We start from the raw sequence: 27,269 nt of genomic DNA on the forward strand, positions 1-27,269 counted from the left end.
ATTGGGAAAATTGACACATAAAATGTTCAAATTGGGAAAGTATGAAAAGTATTAATTACCTTGTGCTTAGATACGTATAAATAAAAGAGAAGAAAAAAATGTTTTCACTCAGCAAAACATGATATATATTCATAGCAAAATCTGTGTCAGAGATCTCATTCCTTTCTGTCTAAAAAAAATTCTAATTATGTCTCCCCTCTTCCAGGGGGAGACATAGTTTTTGTACTTCATCCGTCTTTCTGTCTGTCACAAAATCTTGTGAACACTTCTCCTATATGGCTTATCGGATAGTCTTGAAACTTTGTGCAATGCTTCATTCTCATTTGTAGATGTGCATATTGGTGGGACAGGATGATCCAATTATTTTCCTTAAAGTTATAGTGGATCTAACAGGGGTGGAAGAACAGTGTCATTGTTACATAAGGGTCCAGTAAATGAAAAGACCCAGTCCCTATTGAAAATTCCCTCTAATTTAGATAACAGCTAAACTATAAGCTGATTTTCATGGTGTACAAAATGCATACCTTAAACTCTGGATATTTCAAGACAGTCCTCAAGGAAACTATTGTGAGGCAGTCCATCTTCTTGGAAGGCTGTAGTGATTGTCTTTTTTTTGGTGTCTAGCTGAATTCTGCTGAAAGAATTTATTAGTCTCACTATCAACCTTGCCATGCATTAATTTTTTTAAAGAACACATCTGTAATCAAAATCAAAGCATTACTTGTTTCTAAATATATACATCAGTATCATCACCAACAAAGACAGCCTTGTCTTGAAACACAAGCTTAGTATAACATGAACCCAATCATTACAATGACCAATGTTTCAAATTTATTTATATTAACAGTCCTTGACCAGTCGAATTTGATCAATATTTTCATTAGTTTGTCACTATGAAGATACCGTAATTTTCCAACTCAGTCTCAGATAGACATACACGGAGAAAATTTGTGGCTGGATCGGGAATTGAACCTAGGGACCTCTGTGCAAGATTTTACCAGTTGGTGCCGTGACCACTCTTGTCCTGCCAGGGGTGAAATGAATCTGGGTTGTGTGTCTTCGACGGCAAAGACAAATTAAAGGGAGGAATTTAGTAGTTAGGGCTACACGGACCGTGGATATCGACCTGGATAGCTCTGTGGTTAGAGCACCTGACTAGTAATGCAGGGATCCTAGGTTCGACTCCTGGTCCAGCCAAATATTTTCTCCTCCCCTATACTGCATTCCGTGACGTAACTTGCGCAGTGTTAAGTTTATACGTGTATCAAATTAAAAATCTAGGCCCACTGGCCTTCATTGTGGAATGAATAGTAGGATTGTTAAATATAATGTCCGAAATTACAAACGTTCACAGAAAATACCAAAGATATGACCGAAATTAAAAATTATTGAAGTTGTCAATGGAGGGACCAAAATTTTTAATGTGAATATGATAGTAGATGTCATGTATTACTGAGGTCATTTTAGCTCCTCTCTTGGTAATTTTTGTCATTTTTTTGGTAATTTCTGTAAATGGTACCGTAGTAGGCTAGTTTTGGTCATTCCTGCGCTGCGGAATGACTTACCACGTGCCCTGGCCTTGTGCTTGTTTAGCCTATATTGAATATACTTACCGATCTTGCAAAAATCTTTTGATTCCCGGGCAATATGGTACTTTATTTAGATATCTCATGTTTTATAAATTAATATACCTCGCGGACACTACTAAAGACAGAGATATTTCCGGCACCAACGGTCTCTTCGTAGATATGTTTGGTCTATCGTCCCGCTTTCCCATATTTGATATTTTCTATCTTTTTTTGCGCAAGAGTTAGCCTATTTTAAGTACAACTTAACAGATGAAATACAGGGGCACTTAACTCATTGTATAGGGGCAGGTAACTCGTGGTCACCGCCCTGCAAGCGGTACCAAATAGCGTTAACCTATAAATCCTTGATCAGCTGATTAGTATTGAATTGTATTACTGTACGAAGTCATAGTTGTTGTCAAACGCATAGACCATGATCAGGATGGGAACAACTTCTGATTTTATAAAGACACAAATACACAGATCATTAATTTATCGCTTGAATTTAAAAGAAGTGATTCTGTTAGAAATTAAAGCTTTTCTCAAGTGTTTCTAGCTTCTGTTTAATTATATGAAAAATTCTAAAAGGAAACCCTGCAACTGAATCGTATAAGGGATTAATAGGAGTTAATTCAATAGCTGAGTAATAAAAAAAAATTGCAGGGTTGTGTGCATTTTGTAACAAAAAGATGGTGAAACAGTCATGAGACACCCCCTCCCCCTTTTATGTTTATGTATGCAATTACAATAGTGCTGTAGCGGTCAGCCGGGTTAGATCGCCGGTGGCCAGTTAGCTCAGTTGGTAGAGCACCTGACTAGAGATTCAGGGGGCCCGGGTTTGAATCCCGGTCATGTCCGTTGCATTTTCTCCCTTCTTGGTACAGTGCTATGAAACTGCTTTAACATTTATTCATGAATAACAGCTATCTTATTCAATAAAGATAGAATTATTTAGCAACTGGACAAGAATAATGAACTTTTTATTTATAAAAGTATTATTTGAATAAGATTATAGATACTAAATTGAACTTACTGATTACAATCAAATAATAGGTACAAATTAATTCATCACATTACATGTAATGAATAAGTTTAAGGAGAGGGTATTCAATATAGGTCATGTCTTTTGCATTATCATATTTAGTTATATACTTCTCACCGCTGCGACCCGAGTTCGATCCCCGTGATCGGCAGTGGTTGTATGTGAGAGGGTATGGTGGTCGCCCGCTCGGACACGTGGGTTTCCTCTGGGTACTCCGGTTTCCTCCCACAGAAAGATATTGACGAAATGGGGTGGGTATTTTTACCGCCGGACACCGCCAGACACAGCCGAAATATTATGTATATATTAAAATATTTACATTTGCAACTGTTTTCTCCTACATAACACTATTACGAGCAATACGTATTTATTTCTGGATAAATCTACTACGGGGTCAACAGAGGTCACGGCTGTGCGTATGAACATTTGTTAAAAGTAGGTAACAGGTACTACTTTTACTAAGGCAATACACATCTAGCAATCGCTCTCACTTACTACAGAAATCTTTCAATAGATGAAATCAACATCACAAAATGTATTTACGGTTTTATTTGTATTCCAAGCAGTGGACTTTCATCAATAATTGATAAAAGCATTTCTGTAAACAATGTCTTTAGCCTACTAGGCCTAATGTATGTCTAAAATTTCGTCTGCTACAACTTCACCCTAGTCATCGGTGATGCGGAATTGTACCTACTGCTAGACGATGACATTAGGCTTTAGCAAAAAGGTCATTCACAGGATGTATGGCCGATAAGTCGTCAAAGTGCATTAAGACCTACACACCACACTGCTACCGTGCCACAGCAGCCATAGTGCTTGATGTCGGTTTCCAAGTTTATGTCGGGACATCGAAGCGAGGCGTCGTTAAAAACCTATTACAAAAAATTATCGAGTCAAAAGAAGCGTTCAGTGAGCTCATGTTTATCAACAATTACATATCCAAATCCAAACCGTCCCTTACCTTCGTGCAGTTCCACATTCTCTGCGATGTTCAGTTCTTTCCGGAGATTCATCTGAGCTGCGTCCTCTGTCCTGTCTATAAATGATTTGCCTACACCTGACGACTGCCGCCCTGTTCTTCATGTTCCTCCATCTCAGTCTTCTGTTAACTCCGTAATATCCACAGAATATCTTTCAAAGTCGGTCTTCAACGTCTTCACTTTTCAAAAATCAAAGCGCATCACAACTCTAAGTGTAACACTGCGCATCCCTGTTTAAATCATAATTCCCCCACCCCCTAAAATTAGACATATGGAAGAGTTTTCCATTATATACTCCCGAGTTAATGTATAAGTATATGTTGATATACTTGCTTTCTAGCGTCTTAATAATTAAAACAGTTCTTCATTTTATAGAACTTTGTTTTGTGTTGTCGTCATTTTGAACATCTATGACGCTTCGTTGTGGACGTCAACAATTTGAAATGTATGGAAACGTGTTGTTAACACAATTCAGCAATGTTACCGACCAAAAATGTAAATATAAGTAATAAGGTATCATTTTAAAATATTTATCGGGATATAAATACGGGTTGGTACATGATCAAATTTTCCATAAAGCCCTTCGGGCTTTATGGAATTTGATCACGTGACCAACCCGTATTTATATCCCGATAAATATTTTTAAATGATACCTTATTTCTTAAATAAATCCCCAAAACAGATCATTGGCGTCCATGTTAGCCAATCAGAATGTTGTTCCCGGCGGTTAATTCAAATTGAAACCCTGGGAGGTTTTTTGTTGGATTTTTTTTTTTTTTTTAGATTGGTTATATATAATTTTCTTACACTTCTTTTCGTTGTTTTCTCTGAGGAAATTTGGTCCTTGTAACCACAAGCTTCCACATAATTGTTCATGTAGAAGGCCACAGGTTCCTTGATCTGCAGGGTTGTCATGTGTCGCCACATAGTTCCACTGAGATGGAGAAGAACTCTTACGAATTCTGGAGACGCGGTTGCACACGTACAGATAAAAGCGCTGATGCTCGTTGGACAGATAGCCAAGCACTACTTTACTGTCCGTGTAATATTCAATGACTTCCAATGGTAAACCTAGTTCCCTTGACAGCATCTCTCCAAGTTCAACTGCGAGAACAGAGGCACAAAGCTCGAGCCTTGGAATGGTGTGTCCACTTTTTGGAGCAACTTTGCATTTGCCAAACACAAATCCCATATGTACTTCCTCATCAACAGTCACACTTCTGAGATAAGCACATGCAGCAACTGCTTTCTCCGAAGCGTCACAAAAAATATGCAATGTCTTTCTGACACACTCAGAAAACGACACAGGCAGGAGACACCGCGAGATGTGAACTGCGTCTAGACTACTCAGCTGCTCTAACCATGATGTCCAAGCATTCATAGTTTGGGATTGTAAGGGATCATCCCAACTCTCATCTCCACTGAAAGCTTCTCTCATTATCAGTTTTCCATTTAGAACAATTGGCGCAATGAACCCTAGAGGATCAAACCATTCTTCGTGAAAGGCTTCCGGTCCTCAGCGGCTTTGTAGGTAAAGGTATCTCTGGCGAGGTCCCAACGTAGGCCAAGACTGTGGTGAATGGGTAAGTTTTCTCGATCCAGATCCAGATTTTCAATTGATTTGGCTAGGTCTAAAGTTGAAAACTGTAGCATGACTTTTTCGCTGTTTGAGGCGATTTTATGTAATCGTAGATTTCCACCATGCAGGAGAGCTCTCTAGGTTCTTCTCAGAGTGTCGACAGCTTCACTCACAGTGGGAAAAGATGCAAGCCCATCGTCTACATAAAAATTTCTTGTGACAAACTGTTTCACACTTTCATCACAGGTACTGTCCTCAACACAATGGCGTAGTCCGTAAGTGGCAACGGCTGGAGACGGCCGGTTGCCGAACACATGCACACACATCCTATACTCTATAAGTTCTTTGGTTGGGTCATTATCTCAATGCCAAAAAATCGGAGATAATCTCTGTGGTTTTCCGTACCGTGAAACCAAAAAAACATTTGCTGAATGTTCGCAATCACTGCTATCGGTTCCCTTCTGAATCTCATGAGCACTCCATCAAGGCGATTCATCAAGTCTGGTCCGTGCATTAACACGCCGTTCAGGGAAATGCCCTCATGTTGGTAGGAAGAGTCGAAAACCACTCGTATTTTGTCTTTCTTTTTGGGGTGGTACACCCCAAATATAGGTAAATACCAACATTCCTGGTCTTGCTGGATAGGAGGAGCCATTTCCGCAATCTAAGATGCCCTGCATGAAATGAAATCCACGAAATGCTCCCGCTTGGTTGGATTCCTATGTAGATTTGCTTGCAGCATGCAGCTCTTCGCTTCCATGAAACAGATCTATTGTTTGGCAGTCGTTCTCGGGGTTCTCTAAAGGGTAAAGGGGCTGCCCAATTTCCAGTGGAAGTCTTAACAAAGGTTCGGTCCATCAATTCTAGGAACTCAGTGTCTTCAATAGACTGCCCAATAACATTGTCATTTGGCCGACGTTGGAAAATGTAGTCATCATCTGCATTTATAGAGAGAGCGTATTCACACTTGTTGAAAACACTACCACGACCATCATGATGCACTGCAGTCTTGAAGACATTCACACTTGCAGGAGGATGAAAGTTCCCTAAGCAGACATTACCAATCAAGACCCAGCCAAGGGACAACTTCTGGGCAAAAGGATCTCCTCTTGGCCCGGTGCGTTGATCTTCTATGTGGTGGGCCTCAGGCAAATCACGACCAATCAACAGCAAAACTTGAGCATTTGTGTCCAGACTGGGGATGTCTACTCCACTCAAATGTGGATGAAACTGAATGATTTCTGGCGTAGGAATCTCACTTCTTTCATCAGGAATCTGTTCACATTCCATAACAACTGGAAGTTGCAGTTTACATGAACTGTCATTGGATTCTATCACTAGTCCAGAGACTCCAGACGTTTGTCTTCTACTCCGAATGAATGTTCCAGCACACGATCTCAACGAGTATGTCGTCACTGAAGACATTGGAATGTCTTAGGCATCAAAAAGTTGAGGCCTGGCGAGGGTGTGGTTACTTTGGTTATCCAATAACACATATGCACGGAGAGGTTTCTCTGGTTGGTCCACTGGATATACTTTTACAAGAAGTGTTTTAGAGCATGACCTCTCTGTGAAATTGTTTCCACAAAGTTCTGTACAAAGTGAACTCAATTTGGTCCGAGATTCCTCCCCGCCATGATGTGGCCTGGGTCTGTCACCAGTTTTGTTCAGACTATCACTAGGATGAAGTGCAGTGGGATGACTTGCGTTTCCACAAGTGTCACATTTCACAGTTGCATGGCAGCTTGCATAGCCATGTGATGTTGAGTCACAACATTTAAAACAAACATTGTAGTCTTTGAGTAGCTTTTTCCTCTTGTTTAGAGTCAGTTTTTGAAAAGTTTTACACTGGTTGAGTTTGTGTTTTGTTGCATGAAACACACAATTGTTTTCCTGGGAGCCACCATCGTTTTCTTGAGATGTCTTGATAGCGGTTTTCTTCACTCTCACATCTCTTTTTCCATGAGATGAGTCCTTTCGCTGAGAGTCATTTGAAAGGTTAGATTGACTTGACAAACTAGAGTTAGTTTCAGTAGTGAAATTCTGATAATTGAAATTCGGATCATTGTGAGGAATGCCATGAAGTATGCAAATGGTGGATAGGTAATGTTGTGCCGCAAGTTGTAATTTGTTGCATGAGTTGTCCATTTTTCTTGCAAATTGATGGGTAGCTTTCCGACAATAGGACGCATCCCTGTAGAGGAATCTAAGTACATTACGGAACGACTGAGGGATGGATCTTCCATCCTCAGTTGGATCTCACTAAGTAGGTCTACCACTTCAAATAACTTCTTATTGTCTTTGCCAGTCAGTTTCGGAAAATCCGCCAATCGAGATTTAATCGATGCTTCCAACAATACTGGGCTTCCATAACGATCATCTAAACGGTTCCACAACTTTTCCAGAGCTGTCTGTTTATATTCGCTGTACGAATGCTCACAGCATGTTTCTTGGAATCAGGTCCCAGATAACGAATCAAAAGATTCAGCTCTTCTCTTGGACTTGCACAAAGTTCTTTGGTAAGTACTTCAAAACTATCTTTCTATGACTGGTATGTTTCTGGCCGATCATCGAAATTCCCTACAGACCAACGCAGAAGATCTTTTTTGTTCATATAATTGGCGAATTCACTAAGCAAGAGCTGCGACGACTCTGGCTGCGCAGCACAGCTGCGACTGGCTGGACGAAAAGGCGGCGCATGTGCATTTAGGGACATCTCACTGGGTTTACACTTAGAGTTTGTCATAGTTTCCTTAGCGATCAAGTTTTGGTTTGAGTCTAGTAAGTTTGTGAAGTTTCCTGTTTGGGCTGCCGTAGTAAAATGTACTTTCCCCACTGACTCCTTGTTAGGTGGTTTGTCTTCACCAACTTCTTTCTGGGTGTGGTCCCAGTTACTCTCGTAGTGTGTCGGTTGTTCACTAAAATATTTGTTTAGAATGTCAGTGATGTCTACTTTATCACATACAGAGTCTACATCAGAAACACCAATTTCTTCTTTCATTCCAAAATATTCTGCATCCGCAACTGCAGCTTCTCTTTGCACTGATAAAACATCCATCTTTGCTTTCAGCATCGCCTCTTGTTCAGCGAACATGAGTTTTACTCTGGCTGCCTCTCGTTTAGCCCCCGGCCGTCCTAGAATTGACGAAGTATTAGAATGTCTGGAAGATTGACCAGAAGATCTGCTTGAGGCGGATTTCGCAGATTTAAAGCTGTTTGATTTAGCTTTCACACTAGGTTTTGCACATAGAATGTTAATGTTCTTATAAAATTGATTGACACGTTTGGCATATGTTGCCTTCACGAGCGTCAATCCTGCTTGTTCCCTTCCACTGTCCTCAGTGTTGTATCTGACAAGAAAGTTTAGGAAATCAGAGCTCAAAATCTCATACCGATTGTGAATGTCCAACACACGTTGAGACAATGTTTCCAAATCCGGTTCACCTTGCAACGTAGCAGTGATTTTTCTACATTTTTTACAAAGGTCCTGTGGCTTTCGAATTGGGAAAAATTGTCGACATTTCAGTCAAATTGGGAAAAAATCAATTTTATCGTAAATAAGTTTTAAAATCATATCAAATATTACATTATCTTTATTTTACACATCTAATTTTCTTTAACCTTCTAAAATTTTAAACTATTCTATCCTAATCATCATTCCCATAACTCTTTGTCTTATGTATATAATTCACATCGAATGTTTATTTTTTTCAAATATGTTTTCCTTTCATAATTTTATTATTGGGAAAAATAAAAGCTAAATTGGGAAAAAATTGACAATTTTTAGGAGGGGAAAGGGCCGAAATTCGGACCCAAAATGGGCCTTCAAAAATCACTGCGTAGTGCTTAGAAGACTATCCAGATCCGTTCCAAGTTTGGTAAGTTTGCTGGACATTTGATTTACCCGATCACTAAAGTAATTAAGTCCTTTATCTGTTAATGAACGTTGCCTCCTGGTTTCTATGTTGTTAGAGTCCTCCCTGATATCAGCATTTTCTCCCATTGCAACATTGGACTGGTCCGATTCTTTCCACGGATCACTAGGTGGTTCCTGGGTTTCCAACATACTTGTGCTCCTAGATTTCTTACTGTAAAGCCTTTTCCGTAATGAACACTTTCACTTTATTGTCATATGTACTCATATGAAATTCATACGTAACTAAGAAACTGCAAAAAATAAACAAATTCTGAATACAATGTCCAGGGCTCGAAATTAACATATGCCCGTCAGTCTGTGACTTGTTAAAAGTCTGGCAGACTAACTGACATTTTGCTTTAGTCAGTCCGATGGGACTGGTTAATTTTCTAAAGCATTGTTTTGGAAAATATACTTATGAAATTTTATACACACATTTGGCACGCTTCGATCTGTAGATATCAGACAAATATGATTCGTAAGTATAAATCCCACATTTAAGTGAACATTACAATATTGTCTGGGGCATATTGAGTTAAATTTCATTTTAATAACATTAACGAAATATGTTTGATTATTTGTGGAAAACTCTGTTGGACTGGTAAATTTTTCTGCGGACTGGTTGAAATTATACCCCATCAGTCCAGCTGGACTGGTGACATAAAAAGTTAGCTTCAAGCCCTGATGTCAATGAAAACATCATACACATTGTCATGAAATTCTATAAACCCAGTTTGAAGGCACAAGAGAGAAAATTATTGAACATCAATATGCTTAAGTTTAGAGTTCACATCTAGACTGATGTACTGGTATTTAAGCAGGAAAATGTAACATATAATCTACTACACATTGACAATGTTAGATAAAATGTGGCTTATGCTGCCGAAATGACTAGATTTGGAAAATTAGATACTGATATCATGACGTAGCACATAAGTATAACAAGTGCACCAGACATAAACATGTGATAACCTAACCATGACACTTGTGCGTTACCATACATATATCAGATCAATGAACATGTAAACATCATGATTCCTATTTTGTGAAAGCAATAAAAGAGCAACATGAAAATTGTTTAAACCTAAGATAAACACAAAAAACATGAGAAACTTACTCTATGCGGGGCTAAGTTGTGCAAAAATGGTGAAAAGGCACCTCGTAGAACACTGCATTGACAAACGTGTAGGTGACCTAGACTACTATTTACTAAAACCGCCATGCGAAGATTCTTCAGGTATCACACCGGTAATTGTCCAATCAAAATGAACTTCAATTGTAGTTCCATATATTTAAAGAAATATTTTTTTTTCCTTGCGCGATTTTTCTCATTTCCTCTTCTTCTTTTCTCTTCATTTTTGTACCCCTGATTAGGAAATTTTGTGTAATTTGTAGAAATAATCAAGTGTATACAAAGGAACTATTTGCTGTTGGTAGCTGAGGCTACTTCCTGAGGTGTACTCCGGCTGTTTACACACATGTGAAAAACACGTGGATTTGAGGGTAGTCTTGTTTGCGGGTATTTTTTTTTTTTCGAAAATGCCGCGTAGGGTGTTGTTTTTCTGGTGTCGGCAGACGAGATAGGTAACATATAACGTGTCTGACTGCGTTATTCGGCATCAATTTTGTAAACTGATTTTTAATGATTTTTTCCCCTCTATAGTAATATATAGTGAAAATAATTACCGGTGTGATACCTTCAGTAGGGCGGAAACAGTTACTAAAAGTCAAATGGGCAACGGACTCAATCCGGAAAATACATGCCTATTACAGAGAGGGTGTGATTGGAAAGCTTGAAAGTTAAGAATTTATCCTTGTAGCGACCTCCCCACTTCACGATTTAAGAAATTGAAGTCGGAAGGGGAAACTGAGACAGTTTGAGCGGATGAAGACACACCCCCCCTCCAACCACCATACACAATTTAAGGTTTTCATAATCGGACAGTTTACGCACCATTTTTTGTTGTTATCTTATTGCTTGTCAAGAATTTTACACAAATTAACCGGCAACATACCCCTTCTGAGACATTGAAAAAAATATACTTATGTTAGCACGGGGCTCAATAAAGTTCAATTGCAGTTTGGTCATACATCGTCATTCAATAACTTTTTTAAAATGAAAAAAATGTTTGTCGGGTTAGCGGGACTATGATCTATGACTACAACAAATTGAATGACCTGTGTATAACTTGTACATTCCATGCAAATTCGAAGGGGTTTTCGCCTCAATAGAACAATTGGGGGATCAGCTGATCCGTGTATTTGAAATTAACAGAAGTGTTTGGCTTCTTGCGAAAAGTGTGAAATACATGTACAATGTATATTGGGTCGGCGCATGATACCCGTGATCTTTAGACTAGATGATAGATCTGATATCGAGCCGACCCAATATACTTCACACTTTTCATTAGTCAAAAACTGCTGTTAATTTCAAATACCCAAACTAGCAAACTGTAACTTAGTTCTAATGTGACAAAGACCCTAGGAATTTGCATGGAATATACTTGTTATACAAAAATCATTGCATTAGCCAGACACTCCCGATGAACATTTTTTTAAATGAAAATCTCTATCAAAGTACATTGAACATAAGTCTCGGTCAAATGTAATTTACTCGGGATTTTAAAAATACCTAACATGGCTACGTCAACAAACGAAATCATTTGAAGCTGGGAGTTTTCAGGTCGTATGGGGCTTTAATTAACATTTGAAGGTATGTTTGGACACAAGTATAGTAGGAAAATATGTTAAGAATTTTTTGATATGAAATTTATGAGACAGCAACTCAAGAATAAAACGATATAAGGCCTCAACCGTGCGCAGCTTTTTGTGAGCCGTAAATCGAAGGTTTTTATAAGGGGTTGATCTGTAGCTCTCTGTTGCGTCAAAATATTTTTTCAGAGAGCTACAGTTCTGCAGCTAGTGCCTGGGTTCAGGACATCCCCCCTCCGAATAAGCTACATGAGTTGATTTAATTATTTTCTTCTTGAAAATATTTCTAATACATGTCAACAACGTCTTGCATACCTATAAAGTCCAAAATAATTCAAAATAAGCCCTTTTAAAAAAAGTACCCTCACTCAGTCACTGGTTTCGAAAAGAAACAAAAATATGGTACGTTTATCTCTTCTTTTCAGATTATTTTTTTTTTCTGTTTCATATAACAAAAACAAAAAAAACAACAACAAAAAACCCACCAAATAAATCATGGTTTTCTCTCTTCTTGGTGATCAGCAATTCTATTAACATTCTTACGTGTTTGGCGGTAGTCTACAGATGTTTGGCGGTGGCTGTACAGTTTTCGATACAAATAAATAAGATGCATTGGATTATTTAAATAAAAATTTATTTATTTTTTGTACTCAGTTTATATATATAAATAACATTATTTGGTGATCAGCAATTTTATTAACAGTCTACAAGTGTTCGGCGGTGGCTGCATAAGGGTGATTTAAAAATAATGACTGCTGTTGACCGGGTAATTTTTTTTCAACTTCGCTGAATCATTATAATTAATAAATGACCATATTGTATTTAGATCTAAGTTTGATTATTGCATTAAAATAAACGAAGGCATATAAATTTTTGAAATATTCTAATAACAGCTAGTATGTAAACCAAAAAAAAAAAAAAAAACAGACAAATAACTATAGTTAATGATAATAATGAGGAAGAGGATATTTTTTCTCTCCAAATTGTTACAAGTGTATCGTGTAAGAGTAGAATAGACAGTGCATTTTGTAGTTTGCATAAAATGTCACAAAAAAGCGTTAGCCTACACTCCGCGGGAAATTTTTTAACATGTTCGTAATTATGACATAACTTTTAAACCAGTAAATATATCCTCCTGAAATTTATGGGATTACTAAACACATTATAGAGGGCGAAGCCCTCTCACGGCCCTTAGGGCCGTGAGAGCGGAGCTCTCCCTATAGGTAACACGTATATACATGTTTAAAAGGAAAATATAGAAAATCAATGAAAAATTAAACCATACCTATGGAACTTGAAAAGTTTGGTCCCAATGGCGGAGCTCTCCCTATAGGTAGCACGTATATACATGTTTAAAAGGAAAATATAAAAAAAAAAAACTAGTGAAAAATTAAACCATACCTATGGAACTTGAAAATTTTGGCCCCAATGGCGTCGATTCGAATACTATCGCGTGGACATGTATTTCTCCATTTTGAATGTCGTGTACCCAAGTTCACGTTATTCTGAGATGTTACATAAAATCCATAAAAGCATGTAAATCTTATTTTCTTAGTCATATATAAAATGCACATTTTCGAGTTACTGCCGGGACACCGTTTTTACCCGAATTTTACACGCGCCCTCAGATTTGGTTAGCCCTTGGCATTTCCGGTTTTAAAACGTCAAGTTTCAAAGTGATGGAGAGAACTTTTTTAATCGATTTTTTTATGGAAAGTGACAGATCTTAAGTTCTATTTTTTTTTTTCGGATCGAGGGGTCGTGTTTCTTTTGTAGAAAAATTAATTTAGTTAGTACAGAGTCGTGTGAGATTGCAGTGCACATAGAACTTTCCTTGCTCCTTGTAACTATGAATAATTAATGCAAATTAGGTTACCTATGACGTCGCAACATTGAAGCGGGCCGTATATTGATACGACCCTATCAGGTATGCGCATTTCTATTTTCAGACGGGATTTTCCCTTTGCACATGCGCACTGATCTGAAATTGAGAGAATATAAATAAGCGCTTCGTTGGGAATTTTTTTTTTATAGAAATTGATCAAGAAATGAATTTTTAATGAATTTTTTAATATTTTCGACTGGTTGTGATTAAAGAGATTGATATACTTCCAACTCGGTGATTAAATTAATTATTGTTATGAGGATATTTTGATTTGAATCTTCGATTTTTGTAAGTAGCTTGAATTTCCTCTGACGATTAAGTTGCAGTAAGTCCGATTCAGAGTTTTTTCCTCATTTTCTGGGTAAATCATATTTCCTTACAGCAAATTTTGAGAAAAATACTACTTCCGGTTGATTGTTTTCATTATTAAACGTAATTTTTCGTTAGATTTTTAATTTTTTTTCGGCTTTTGAAATGATATTTCAAAGAGAATTTTATTCAAATATGCATTCTTATCTCTAAAGTTTTCAAATTTAGGGAATACACTTGATTTTAGCTCCCATTTCTATACAAACCCCCATAAAATAAAAGAAAATCATCAGTTATCTTCGTCAAGATTCAATAATGACTTGTTCTGGCAGATGGGGCAGTGCCTGTCTGAACTGTTTTACTTATTGCCCCTACACCACAGTCAACAATGTTTATTGTCCACTTGCTTTCATTTATATCAAAATTTAAAAATCATCTGATGTGCTAAGCTAAATGTGTTTTTATCCAGCCCTCTGCATACAATATTTTGTACAAAGAGCTACAAGCTCTTGAATGAAGAGGGGGGAATGCTAATCCTGAAGAGATTATTTTGCCAATGGCATGGCCTATATTGAGACATCAGATTTCGTAACAAGGAAATCAAAATTTGTTGTAAGTCAAGATGATTCTTTCATTCGTTTGGCACCTAGCGCCCCCACTGAGCATGTAACTAGATTACTTCACCGTCTGATAATTCTTCTATTTTTAATTTCATATATGAATTTTCTTCTTGAGGTGGATAAGTAAAATTTTTAATTTCCAACTCTACTTTTCGCCATGTACGTCAGGCCCGTAGGCAGGATTTTTCAAGGGGGGGGGGGGTTACATAGACTCGCAACGCGAGTCTATCACCTCGCACCGCGAGGTGCCACTACGGCAGGGGGTCTGGGGGCCGCTCAAGGCCCCCAGAAGCTCTGGGGTATTTGGTGCAAAATCCTGCAATCTAGCAATTTCCTGGCACTTAATTTGAATTTTGCAATCATGTCTTTTTTACTATGAATTTTCATGATTTTCATAAAAAATCCCGACTTTAATAGTCACAATTCAAACAAAATGCCGACTTTAATAGTGCTTAGTAGTTTTCAAGGGGAGGTTCGTACGAACCCCACGAACCCCCCCCCCCCCCCCCCCCCCCCCCTGGCTACGGGTGTGTACGTAGCCTTACTAGACTCAGCTACTGAAAATTTACATATACGTGCTTCCGCTTCTAAAAATACACCGGATGTTGATATTTTCTTACCTATTTACATATGGCGCATGTCCTAAAACACGCATATTAAGTACATCCGGTAGGAGCATGATTAGTTCAAGGAAAGTTCTATGTGCAGTGGAACTGAAGTTAGAGAGGTAATACCACTTGAACATTGTCGTGAATAGAATTATATTAAACAAAGTGTTTTAATTTGTCTATAGAATTTCGGTCTGGTAAAATGTGATTCGATCCAGTAATATTGAACCAATTGCCCGGTAAGTACCAGAAGAACTTTTGATGCAGTGACAGATTTAGAGTGGGAAGGGGGGGGGGTCCAACAGTCCTCCCTCCTTTCGCCAGTAATTCAAAAATAATGCAAGTAAAAACTCAGATTTCTCACTCAAAATGGCTGAGTATTTTGGCTAATACTTTACTTTAACCCCCACCCCCCCCCCCCCCACCCCCACTCCCGTCGAAAATCCTAAATCCGTCACTGATTTAACATCGAAGAAAACGGGATTAATTATAGTAATTTCATCACATGGAACAAGTGTCGCAATATTCTCAGCCAGACATTCAAACTTGCGGTATTTTATGACTTACACACAGGATTCTGTGTACAGTCTAACAAGAACGAAAATGGGTTCAGATTATTCACTTCAAACCATATTGAAAGTATACAAATGTCATAAATGCTCAGAACAGTTGCCATTAAATCAGACTGCATTCCAGTAACGAGGCAGATGTCAAATCCTTACAATGTATGGGTGCTGGTGCACTAATCAGGACAAATTGTGTCCGAGGTTGTACCTGTTTTTGTGTTGTTTCAAATTTGGTGCCAATTTTGTCATATATTAGAAATAGATTGTATTACTCTAAGCAAAATTAGAAAGTAAAAGTATCGCACCATGTCAGATATCATTCCCATTGTGGTATCATGTCATCCAATCATCAACATATATTTGAATTTTCATGTTTTTGTCTTTTGTTTATCGTAATTTCTCATTTTCCAACAGCTCTTTAGTTCCTTTTGTTTTTGTAGTGTTCTGTTGTTGATCATTTTGCAAATTGTCTTGATATTTCAAAGCTAGCATTTTTGTACTCTGATTGGTGGCTATATTTTATTATCATGAACATTTGAACATCACCACTGTCATTTTTATGTTACGAATTGATCATGGATTGGTAATAATATCCAAGCAACTGATATTAAAGTATTCCAATGGGGTAAATATAATTAATCTAAGAAATATTCATAACAAATTAGAAGACAGATAATATACTTTATTTGAAATTACAGTAGCACTAGTGTGCATTTGAAACTTAAAACAGCTCAATTTTCCAGTACATTACCATTCAATAGAACATAAATGACAACATTCTATCATTAAATTATAATACACTTTATAAAAAAGGCTCCCACATTTTCATGAATATTCTCTAATCGTTTGTAGCGATCTCGAATCTATTGTTGCAATAATGGAACGTGCAAATATTCAATGACACTTCAGTATGCTGTTTCACGCTCCCGTCACTGGATGTACATGCGACTCTCTGGACAAACAACATCAGGGTTCTAGGATTTCGACTTCAAGTCCAGGAGCTCTGTCATTTCTTCCATTCTTATATCTGTCTGTACTTCCATTTCAACTGTTTTCTTGATTTTTCGTGGTGACGAGAAACCAATATAATTGCGATTAGTGGAATCATTATCATCACTAAAACAAAGTTTCCGATATCTGGAAAAAGAATATTCAATAATGAAAATAAATTTTGTAGCTGCACTGAATATTTTTAAACACAATACCAGTGTTTTTAATGTGCAACCAAGGGGGCGGCACCTCGGCACCGCATTTGTCTCTACTTCGCTTGGGGAAAAAAAAGGGGGGGTTCTGATTTCGAAAACATTTTTATAGGCCTACCAAACGAAACATTACTGAAGCATATAGTTTAAATAAAAGCTTTAAATGAAAGCAGTTATATTACACTCCATTAGGTTGCTACCCAAATATAGTATCTATTTCCTCGCATATAAAATTGAGATCCCCCCCCCCCCTTTCCTAGCACCACCAACACTAAACGTATTTAAGAGTTTTTCACAGTGTTCCACTATGTTTAATGTAATTATTTATAATTTGTTTAACAAACTTTATAAACATTTTCAGAATGTATATATGTATGAGAATGAATAGTGAACAGTCATTGTATTACTTTGTAAAATATAAATTACAAACCAGTTCATGCTACTGTGACTGCGAGATGGATGGCTTGACGTCCCGCTTGTCGAAAGAACTCGTACTTTTCAACTTCAAAGGCTGTTTATAGTTGTTGTAGGCAAACAGTCAGATAGGGGTTTTCCTTTGTAGGCTTTCAATCTATGAAGTGTTTGGAGTACAGTCTATAACTAGGTCTAGTATAAGTCTATGATGTTTCGAGGGGTCGTAATCTTTTTGTTTCATCAACTTTAATCACGCTTTTCGGATCTTTTGTCTGTGCCAGAAAGGGATAGAATATAATGTTTTTCGTATAACCATACTTTCCCATCTTCCATGAGTCCTCACCCTGAGCATTAGGATCTTGCTTTTGATCCCTTCGTTTCTTCCCAACAGATGCTTTTACCGGAAGTATCGAAGGCTAACCAAATCTTGAAATCACGTGATCACGTTATATAAAATCTAGAATAAACACGCGTTCCGGCAGTAACTCGAAAATGTGCTAAGTACAACGTTTCCTATGTTTGTTTATTTGCTGAACACCGACGCTGAATATGATTTCACAATGCACTGTTTACATCAGTTGCATAGCGTTTCCCGCGTTCAATGATTAGGCGGATCAAAAATGTCTAAAGTTAGAATGCTTTGATTGAGCTCTGTCCTCACACGTTAGGTGCTAATATTTCGGGATATTTTTTGTCCTGTTATGGATCTAGATACTAATGCCAATATTTTTTGCTTCGCCCTCTAACACGGTCACGCCGTAAGACATTTTTAATTAGCGAGCGAAGCGACGCGACGAGCTCGCTCCAATGATTACGCAATATTGAGACACGTGATTTGCGCTTCATCAGCTGAAAAATTATGGGGACTACCCATAATGCTTCCGGAAAAATGTCACCGTCACTGCGGAATAATTTCGGGATATGCCGGAACGACCGATTATATTTGACGTTTATACACCACGGTCACGTGATAATAACCAATTGTAGGGCAAAGTTGACATCGATACATATGGTGTTTCGCTAACAGACGGTCCGTAAAGAGTTATGCACAGTCCCACGATGACGATCCAAGTCATTATCGGTGCTTAGTACCTGGGTGTAAATTAGATGGAAGGGAAAAGGCGCATTTAGACGCGTACCATTGGATGCAAGGCGTGAAGTTTTACCGATATCCTCAAGATATTCCCTAGATTTATTTCCCGCGCCGACTCGCATAATTTAATCAATTGCATTTTCCAATAAAATGGTTGTAGTGATTCCTTTCTTTCAAAGATAGCATTTAAATGCAGGAAATTGATAGCAATTGAAATATTCCATGTTTGTTTACTTGGTTGTTATTGTAATCGGGAAGTGACATGCCCTACAATTACGTTCAACGCACGATAAAAGTCAGAGTGGATCCGTATCTCGAAAGTCCCGTTACCTCAAATGATTTTAAATTCCAGACAAGGTTTCCCATACCTTCGTACGTTTTGTTGTGGATAATTACTTGATTTGAAAGAAAAACAATCGCAGCTAATGATGACGTCACAATGCACTGTTTACATCAACCGCGTTATATTTTCACGCGTTAAATTATTGCCCCAAATCGTGTTGTAAGATGTTATGGGTCTTCGCTCGTCTCAACGGTCGTACCGTAAACATATTAAGAAAGTAAATCGGGACATCGATGTCCACAGATTAAATACGAAAAAATGTTATATGATAATGTACATTGGTACAGAAGTGTTACAAAGGGAACACCACACAAAAAGAGCCTCGAAAAGTACATCATTCTCAAGATATGGAGCGGAAAGCGAGATCGTACAGTGTGTTTCCTACGACGCCGTGTCTATACCGGAAGTTATGCATGTTTAACCGTGGCGCGTCGATCGTAACGCACGGGAGATTACTCGTCAAGATAATACTGGATAGGTCTATTCTCTCTCTCTCTCTCTCTCTCTCTCTCTCTCTCTCTCTCTCTCTCTCTCTCTCTTTTCGCCCGCAAACAATACTACAAACTCACGAATTTTTTCACAAACATGAAAACAGCCCGAGTGCACCTTAGGGAGTAGCCTTCTCTACCAACATCAAATGCAAACGATTGATTAATTCTACATTATACTATAGAAATTGCATAAAATCAGAGATAACTGCAGTTGACGAAGTTCATTCTAATTGGACAATAAAGCAGCCGGTGTGCAGCCAGTGCGATACAGAACGCGGCCATTTTTGTTGTTTCAACAAGTTGTTCGTTGAATATTCACGTGATCAGCGTACAAGTTATCTTGACAATTACAAGTATAGTTATCGTTTTTTACGAACCACGATGTCCAAACACTTACTGAGATCTATGTGCTATTTAGGCCTATTGATTTATTTTTATTTTGATGGTAAATTTAAGCAAATAAGACGTTTAGAATATTTAAATCCAACATTATATTTCATGTGACTTACAAAAAGTCTACAAGCCCATCGGACTTCCTGATTTTTTATTTTCACTGACCCGACCGTAAAATTCACTGGCCTCAGTCTTCGGACCACTGAGTTGTCGTGAAGACTGGACTTTTGAAACCTTTGGCGTTTGCATGTCATTTTATCTATTAACAACGTTCACTTTCATTCATATGTTGATTTGATATACCAGTGAACTTGAAATAAAAAACACCGTAGAGTCTTCTATATATGTTTCATATTTGGGTATTTTATTGCACATCTACGCAGCTCAGTTATGGCTATCCGAGAAAAATCACAGTGCTGTTATAAAGTACCTCTGTGCACTTCGCACCACATGACGTCACAATGAAAAAGTACGTCACAGCGTACATGTTCTGATAGTTGTATCGCAGTGGAAGTGTCATAATATTTTGTTGTTGTTTACTACTGTTATCAAGTGATAAGCAGTATACGTAAAAACATATCTTGATATGATTATTTATATTATTCCTTTATGATATCAAATCATTATCCCTTTTTAATATATAGTATGCACGAAGGTGATATTCATTTTATATTGTGACCTTGAAATCGCCCCTAATCTGAATGACTGATGCGTTTAAAAAATTCCCTCATGTACATAAATAATCTCATACAGTACTACAGAAACAGTGGCAAAGTTCAGGTTCACCTGCTATAAAAAACAGTACGAATTTTTCTGATATAATATGATTACGGTGTGGCCTTTGGGGCGAGAGCAGCATATCTGAATACATTTTCAAAAAATTTATATTGAAAACAAGGAAAACTGATCTGGTTCACTGTCAATACGTAGGATTACTGTCTTGCTCTTCTCGCCAATGTAGGAACCAGTTTAGCGGGAAATGCAACGAGGGTGTTGTGACGTAGCCTGGTAGTTGTGACGTGACTGTTTACATTTCTTTAGACAATATTTTAAAAAGAAAAAGAAAGGGGGAAGAATATGATTGTCATCCTTTCCTTTCAAATAAGAAAGGTTTGTAATACTTCAAAGATTTTTTTAATTATTATTTTACGAATCGAACCATCCGCCATTTTGTACGAGGGACTTCTGGGATTGGCGTCAAAAAAAATTCTTGTTAGAGGTTGAGATTTAGCTCGGATTATTTCCCGCGCTCTAGTCTTTAGAGCTCGCAGTACGAGCCAGCGCTTCGCGCGCTGGCTCGCTATAATCTAGATATATATTTATGCGTTTGAAAGTACAAGGAGCAATTCTGTCTTGTAATATGTATACGGTGTGACCGTTGGACCTAGCGAATCATGTAATGGTCATTGGAGTGTCCCAGGCTGTAATCATAATTCCGTTAAGTACGGTAGATTATGATTCATTTAAAAATATATATTTCTAATGAAATTTTCCTTGCACTAAAACCCCAGTAACATCTCAATAATATGTATACGGTGTAACCGTTGGACCGAGCTAAGCATGTACGTAACTCCGTGTCCCGAGTGGTAATCATAATTCCGTTAAGTACGGTAGATTATGATTCATTTAAAAATATATATTTTGAATGAAATTTCCTTGCGCTAAACACCCAGTAACATCTCAATATTAAAGGAGTTTATATGGGGACAACAGTTTTACATGATCCGCCTATTCATTGAACGCGGGAAATAAAACGCAAGGCGACGTAAACTGTGCATTGTGACGTCACATTTAGCCTCGACTTTTTTTCTCTTTTTCAAAGTAAACGATTATAAACAACAATAATACATTCCGTATGCAATGAAAAAGCCGTTAAAACTAAACAAAATTACCAATAAATTCAAAATGGTAAAAAAGTAACCGTAGTTTTATCGTATATTCTTATTCAAAGAAACTCATAAACTCGTTCATATCTTTAGTCGTATTACGGTTTTATATGTATTTATTTGCTAAAACTTGTTACAATGATAATTATATTATTCACTTTGAACAAACTGAGTGTTTAAATTACGAATTGCACGTTAGAGTCTTCTGTTATTGGCATTCAAAATAAAACACGAATAACTATTGAAGCAGGTAATGAAAAAATAAATGGCGGCGCCCATATGGATCACGAAAATTTCAGTGAACGTATATAGAGATTATCTCTTTTTCTTTTGCTGATTTTGACTTTTTTCTTTTACATACGTGTTACCTTTAGAGCCTTGCTTCGCGGACGGGCCTTCGGCCCGTCCGAGCTTCGCTCGGTATAATATGATTACGGTGTGACCGTTGGGGCGAGAGCAGCATATCTGAATACATTTTCAAAAAATTTATATTGAAAACAAGGAAAACTGATCTGGTTCACTGTCAATACGTAGGATTACTGTCTTGCTCTTCTCGCCAATGTAGGAACCAGTTTAGCGGGAAATGCAACGAGCGTGTTGTGACGTAGCCTGGTAGTTGTGACGTGACTGTTTACATTGATTGTCATCCTTTCCTTTCAAATAAGAAAGGTTTGTAATACTTCAAAGATTTTTTTTATTATTATATTACGAATCGAACCATCCGCCATTTTGTACGAGGGACTTCTGGGATTGGCGTCAAAAAAAATTCTTGTTAGAGGTTGAGATTTAGCTCGGATTATTTCCCGCGCTCTAGTCATTAGAGCTCGCAGTACGAGCCAGCGCTCCGCGCTGGCTCGCTGCGCTCGCTATTAACGGTATGATATGTATAAGAATGTGGACAACCCCGATGACTGTTGATATGTTGTTAAATTATAGCATGTTTAGTTTGAGTATGCATTTGCTTCCAACACTTTCAGGTTAAGGATTTTTATTTTTTTTCTAAGTATATCAATAAACATTCAGCTAGTTACCCGCATGAACCTGAACTTTTGTTCACAAGTAGGGCATCTTGCTGTTTTCCAAAAATAAAGTGTTACGTGATATTCAACTGACGTCACGGGAAATTACCATGAGAGGAATTTACGGTAGCTCAGTCGCAGTCAACATATGGGTAGTATCGTTTCGGTGTTTAACCGTAACAAGTGTAATGATACCTGTGAATTTGAGGTGCAATTTCACCCCATGGTTATTGTGCATTTTACTATGGAAGCCCTTAACCTAGTTGCGTAGAAATGTTAACTCCATTTTATGACAAATGGGATGACGTTTTCAATGTCAACCTCCCATATTTATGTAGCAATATTCCATTATCACTTGCATATGCATGGTGTTTGCATCTCTCAACTGATTCGATAAGCAAGAGTTTAAACCAAGGCAACCTACTGACAAATAAGTTTATGTTATAGAGGTTTCAACAATCTCGTTTAAAGTTAACATTTCGCAAATTTTATGGTTGTTATAATGATCTTATTTGCAAATTCATGTACAACTTTTCATCAGGCTGTCTGATGTGTTAATGATTTTGATTACTCCGATTACTGGATTACTCCGTTAACCTAGTCATCAAGATAAAGGTCTCATGGCAGATGTGACTGGTCAGCTAGGGGATGCTTACTATATATACTCTGCATGGTGTTTTTGTAATTTTGTATTCCATTTTTGATTTATGAAATTAACATTAACCACTCTTCTTTATCTTCCACCTTTTTTCATTAAGGAAAATAAACATTGCATATTGTGAGAATACAACATTATACATGATGAATTATTACTTGAGTATTTTGGACATATTTATAAGCTATCCACAAAAAGCAGCAAGAGTCAAATCTACAGAATTCTACTGAATGCAGATTACGCAGGTACACATATACATAACATATTTCAAGCATTCGTGAATTAGAAACAGCAATTAAAATGGCAGAAATAGAACCTCTGGCACATACTTGCAGATCTATTTTTATGAGTTGAGAAAGGTTGCACAAAATTAAAATTTACAGAAACTTACTATCCAAGGACATATTTAATTCATCAAGTGTGGATTCTAAAAAATTCTAAATAACTTTTAGTAAACTTGAAATCGCAAAACTTTCCCGAAATCAATAATATAAAAACCTATGACTTTTCAACACTTTACACGACCATTCCTCACGATAAATTAAAGACTAGACTTTTTGACATCATAGACAGTTGTTTCTTCAACAAAATTAGAAAACAGAAATAATCATATCTAGTGATCGGTCATCCGAAAAATTACTTTGTTAAACACCATGTACTCTGATTCCACGCACAAGCACTCTGAAGTTGATATAAAAAAAAATATGCTACAGTTCCTCGTTGACAATTCTCTTCATGGTATTTGGTGATCAGGTCTTCCAACAGTCTGTTGGAATTCTCATGGGCACGAATTGTACTCCTTTCTTAGCTGACCTGTTTATATATTCATATGAAGCAGAATTTATTGAAAAAACGTCTATGTGAGAAGAAAAAATCTCTAGCTGTGGCCTTCAATTCGACATTTAGATATATCGACGACGTTTTCTCTATTATAACAATAATAACTTTCATTCAAATGTTGATTCGACATATCCCTGTGAGCTTGAAATAATAGACACCACAGAGTCGTCCACTTCTTCTGCTTCATGCTTAGATATTTTATTGAAAGTAGACATTAACGACAAACTGGCAACTCATCTTTATGACAAACAGGATGATTTTAGCTTCTCCATCGTCAACTTCCAATATTTATGTAGTGATATTCCATTATCACATGCATATGGTGTTTATATCTCTCAACTGATTCGACACGCAAGAGCTAATGTTCTGTGTATGGTCAGTTTTTAAAACGAGGCAAGCTATTTACAAACAAGTTGATGGTACAGGGGTTTCAACAGTCTCGATTGAAGTCAGCATTTTTGCAAATTTTATGGTCGTTATAACTGTATCAGGTCTGGCGTTCGTATAGTCTGTACTTCGCGTTGTGTTTGTTTTATGTTATTTTAATAGTGGCGACTTCGAAACGATCCAACTACACTATGATTAGAAACTTGAAAATAAATTCAAATAGAAATGAAAATAAGATAAATAACACTTTACAAATTTATTACCAGTATGAATGTGACAAATACACACTCCTAAAGCCTAGAACTTAGCCTAGAATCTATCAAGAAATCCTCCCAACCCAAAGGTAATATAATAATTTAGTAAGTAAAAAGGGGCAAAGTAGATGAACAAGACGAATTCCAAAATAGGAATATTGGAAGGAGAAGAGTAGCTAACAAGTCCAGCTGTCTCGCTTCCCCGAATAGTAAACTGCATGGCTTTATATAGCAAATTAAACAATAGAAGCTGTCATTAAAATTATTGGCTGAAAGATAAAGTGGGCGTGGTCAAATACAATGAGTGAATAATTTACATCGGGATCGAAATCCAGAAGTAAAAGTAAAACTAGCCTGGTTCCGGCCTACTCATGCTCCGCTACTGTGCGGAGCATTATGGGTAGGCCCAATCGGAACTCCTCGAATGTCTCGCGCACTCAACATAGATGTCGAGTGCGCGAGACATTCGAGGAGTTCCGATTGTGGGTAGGCCGGAACCAGGCTAAAGTAAAACCCAAACTACTACATTACGATCTAGTTCGTCAAATTACAACCTATCATTGGATCAAATGCTGTCTGACATGTTTCATACCGATTGTTAGGCTGTTCTTGGCACACTAATTTTAACTATGGATAACTCCCTTTACCTGGTCAGGATATAGGGGTCACGGCAGGTGTGACCGGTCGACAGGGGATGCTTACTCCTCCTAGGCACCTGATCCCACCTCTGGTATATCCAGGGGTCCGTGTTTGTCTGATCCCACCTCTGGTATATCCAGGGATCCGTGTTTGCTTAACTCTCTGTTTTCTATTGCTTATAAATAGGAGTTATGAGATTGATCGATATCGTTATCGTCACCTCCCTTAAAAAGATCAATTAATTTGTAATAGGCCATCATTATCCTATAGCAAGGTATGACCCATCTTTGCAAGCCAAGTGTCTGATAAACTTATTCATATATTGTATTGTATACATCTGTATATCGTATTGTGTAGTTCTATTTAATTGTATACAATACTCAATTAAGCTGTCTTGAATATATAACATTTGTATATGGTATGCATGTGTACATATTGTGGTATCATGTATTTATTTTTGTGTATACTATAAATAAGCTGTCTTAAACACTTAGGGTACAAGACTGCCAGTCTGATAGACTTGGCTCAGGCACCGTCCCTTGGTACCCTCTGTGTTTGTGACAACATTTTATAATATTGTTTTACTTTACTTCCCATATAGCACACTTATTGTACAGTACATTTCCAATCAGTATTGTGATGAGAATTCAATACCTATGTCAATGTAGAAACCCTTAACGTGTATATGGTACACGTGTAAATTGTATCATGTAGTTATAATGTTTAATTGTTAATTTGTATATGCCCCCTGAGGGCCCTTGATTGGTGAATAAATAAATAAATATTCCATTAATGAGAGTAAGCGAATGGAACGTGAAGATGGGTATAACCCCCAAAACTCAACAACCTATACATGGACCTTAGTATTTATCATTCCTTCCAGCACAGCATTATGTCGGCACCCATTCAAGAAGAACTGAGGGATCTTGTCAGTAATGAGAGGGACAAGGAGTATGTGAGAATTGTTCAGAGGATTACCTGCAGTGAGCAGTATTGTGGCAGAATATCTCAACAAGATATAATTAGAGCCATTCAATATCTTAACAATCTCCCAGGAGGTTTGTTTCTTTAAATCAGTACATGTAATTGTCTAAGAAAATTTAAATACTATGTGTATAACTAATGCTATACAGTTATTGACCTAAAATGAGGGCAGTATATGTTTGTTAGTCCTGATGACGAAAGTATTGCCCAAGCCCATTTTTTTCATTGTAAAATTTTGTTTGTAAATCAGACAATAGCTGTTTTGTTACATCTAGTCTTTTGTTTAGACATCAACTTGATTATGTCTCCCCTCTTACAGGGAGAGACATATTGTTTTTGTACTTTCCATCCGTTCGTCCGTCTGTGTGACTGTCCTCCTATATGGTTTATTGGATAGACTTGAAACTTTGTACAATGCTTCATTGCTATTTGTAGGTGTGCATATTGTAGGGACCGGAGGATCCAGTTATTTTCCTAAAAGTTATAGTGGATCTAAGAGGGGTGGAAGATGTAAAATAACTTGTGAACACTTCTCCTCCTATATGGCTTATCGGATAGAATTTTGTAAAATGCTTCATTCCCATTTGTAGATATGCATATTTGTGGGACGAGAGGATTCAAATATTTTCGTGAAAGTTATAGTGGATTTAAGAGGGATGGATGATGTTAAAATAGCTTGTGAACGCTTCTCCTCCTATATGGCTTATCCTATAGACTTGAAATTTTGCACAATTAATACTTCAATGCCATTTGCAAATTTGCACATATTGTAGGGACAGGAGGATCCAATTGTTTTCCTTAAAGTTATAGTGGATCTGAGGGGTGTAGGGTGTAAAATAGTTTGTGAACACTTCTCCTATGTGGCTTATGGGAGTTCGTAA

The 27,269-nt window shown here is 37.4% G+C and overlaps 2 protein-coding genes and 1 long non-coding RNA gene across 5 annotated transcripts in view; 1 reads left to right on the forward strand and 2 right to left on the reverse strand.

The window, feature by feature from the left end:
• LOC125675174 (uncharacterized) overlaps positions 1 to 2,918 on the reverse strand; it is an 11,009-nt gene extending 8,091 nt beyond the window's left edge. The window contains exon 1 of the long non-coding RNA XR_008803325.1: positions 525 to 2,918. This is a non-coding gene — a long non-coding RNA (uncharacterized LOC125675174). The remainder of the gene's footprint in view (positions 1 to 524) is intronic.
• Positions 1 to 27,269, forward strand: part of LOC130055094 (zinc finger CCCH domain-containing protein 13-like) — a 44,152-nt gene that overhangs the window by 11,743 nt on the left and 5,140 nt on the right. Inside the window, exon 2 of one of the 3 annotated variants that reach the window (XM_056166484.1) lies at positions 26,288 to 26,462. In XM_056166484.1, coding sequence (XP_056022459.1) covers positions 26,297 to 26,462 — 166 coding nt within the window. In that variant the 5' untranslated portion in view covers positions 26,288 to 26,296. Of the gene's footprint in view, positions 1 to 25,331; positions 26,463 to 27,269 lie in introns of those variants that run through there. The other 2 variants (XM_056166482.1, XM_056166483.1) reach the window with 2 other exon arrangements.
• Positions 4,292 to 5,031, reverse strand: LOC130055027 (uncharacterized). The gene is made up of 2 exons (XM_056166181.1): positions 4,401 to 5,031; positions 4,292 to 4,338 (listed from the first exon to the last, which is right to left on the reverse strand). The coding sequence occupies exons 1-2, from the start codon at positions 5,029 to 5,031 to the stop codon at positions 4,292 to 4,294; spliced, it is 678 nt and encodes a 225-aa protein (XP_056022156.1).

The sequence above is a fragment of the Ostrea edulis genome, chromosome 5 (genome assembly GCF_947568905.1).
Source record: "Ostrea edulis chromosome 5, xbOstEdul1.1, whole genome shotgun sequence".
NCBI classification, from domain to species: domain Eukaryota; kingdom Metazoa; phylum Mollusca; class Bivalvia; order Ostreida; family Ostreidae; genus Ostrea; species Ostrea edulis.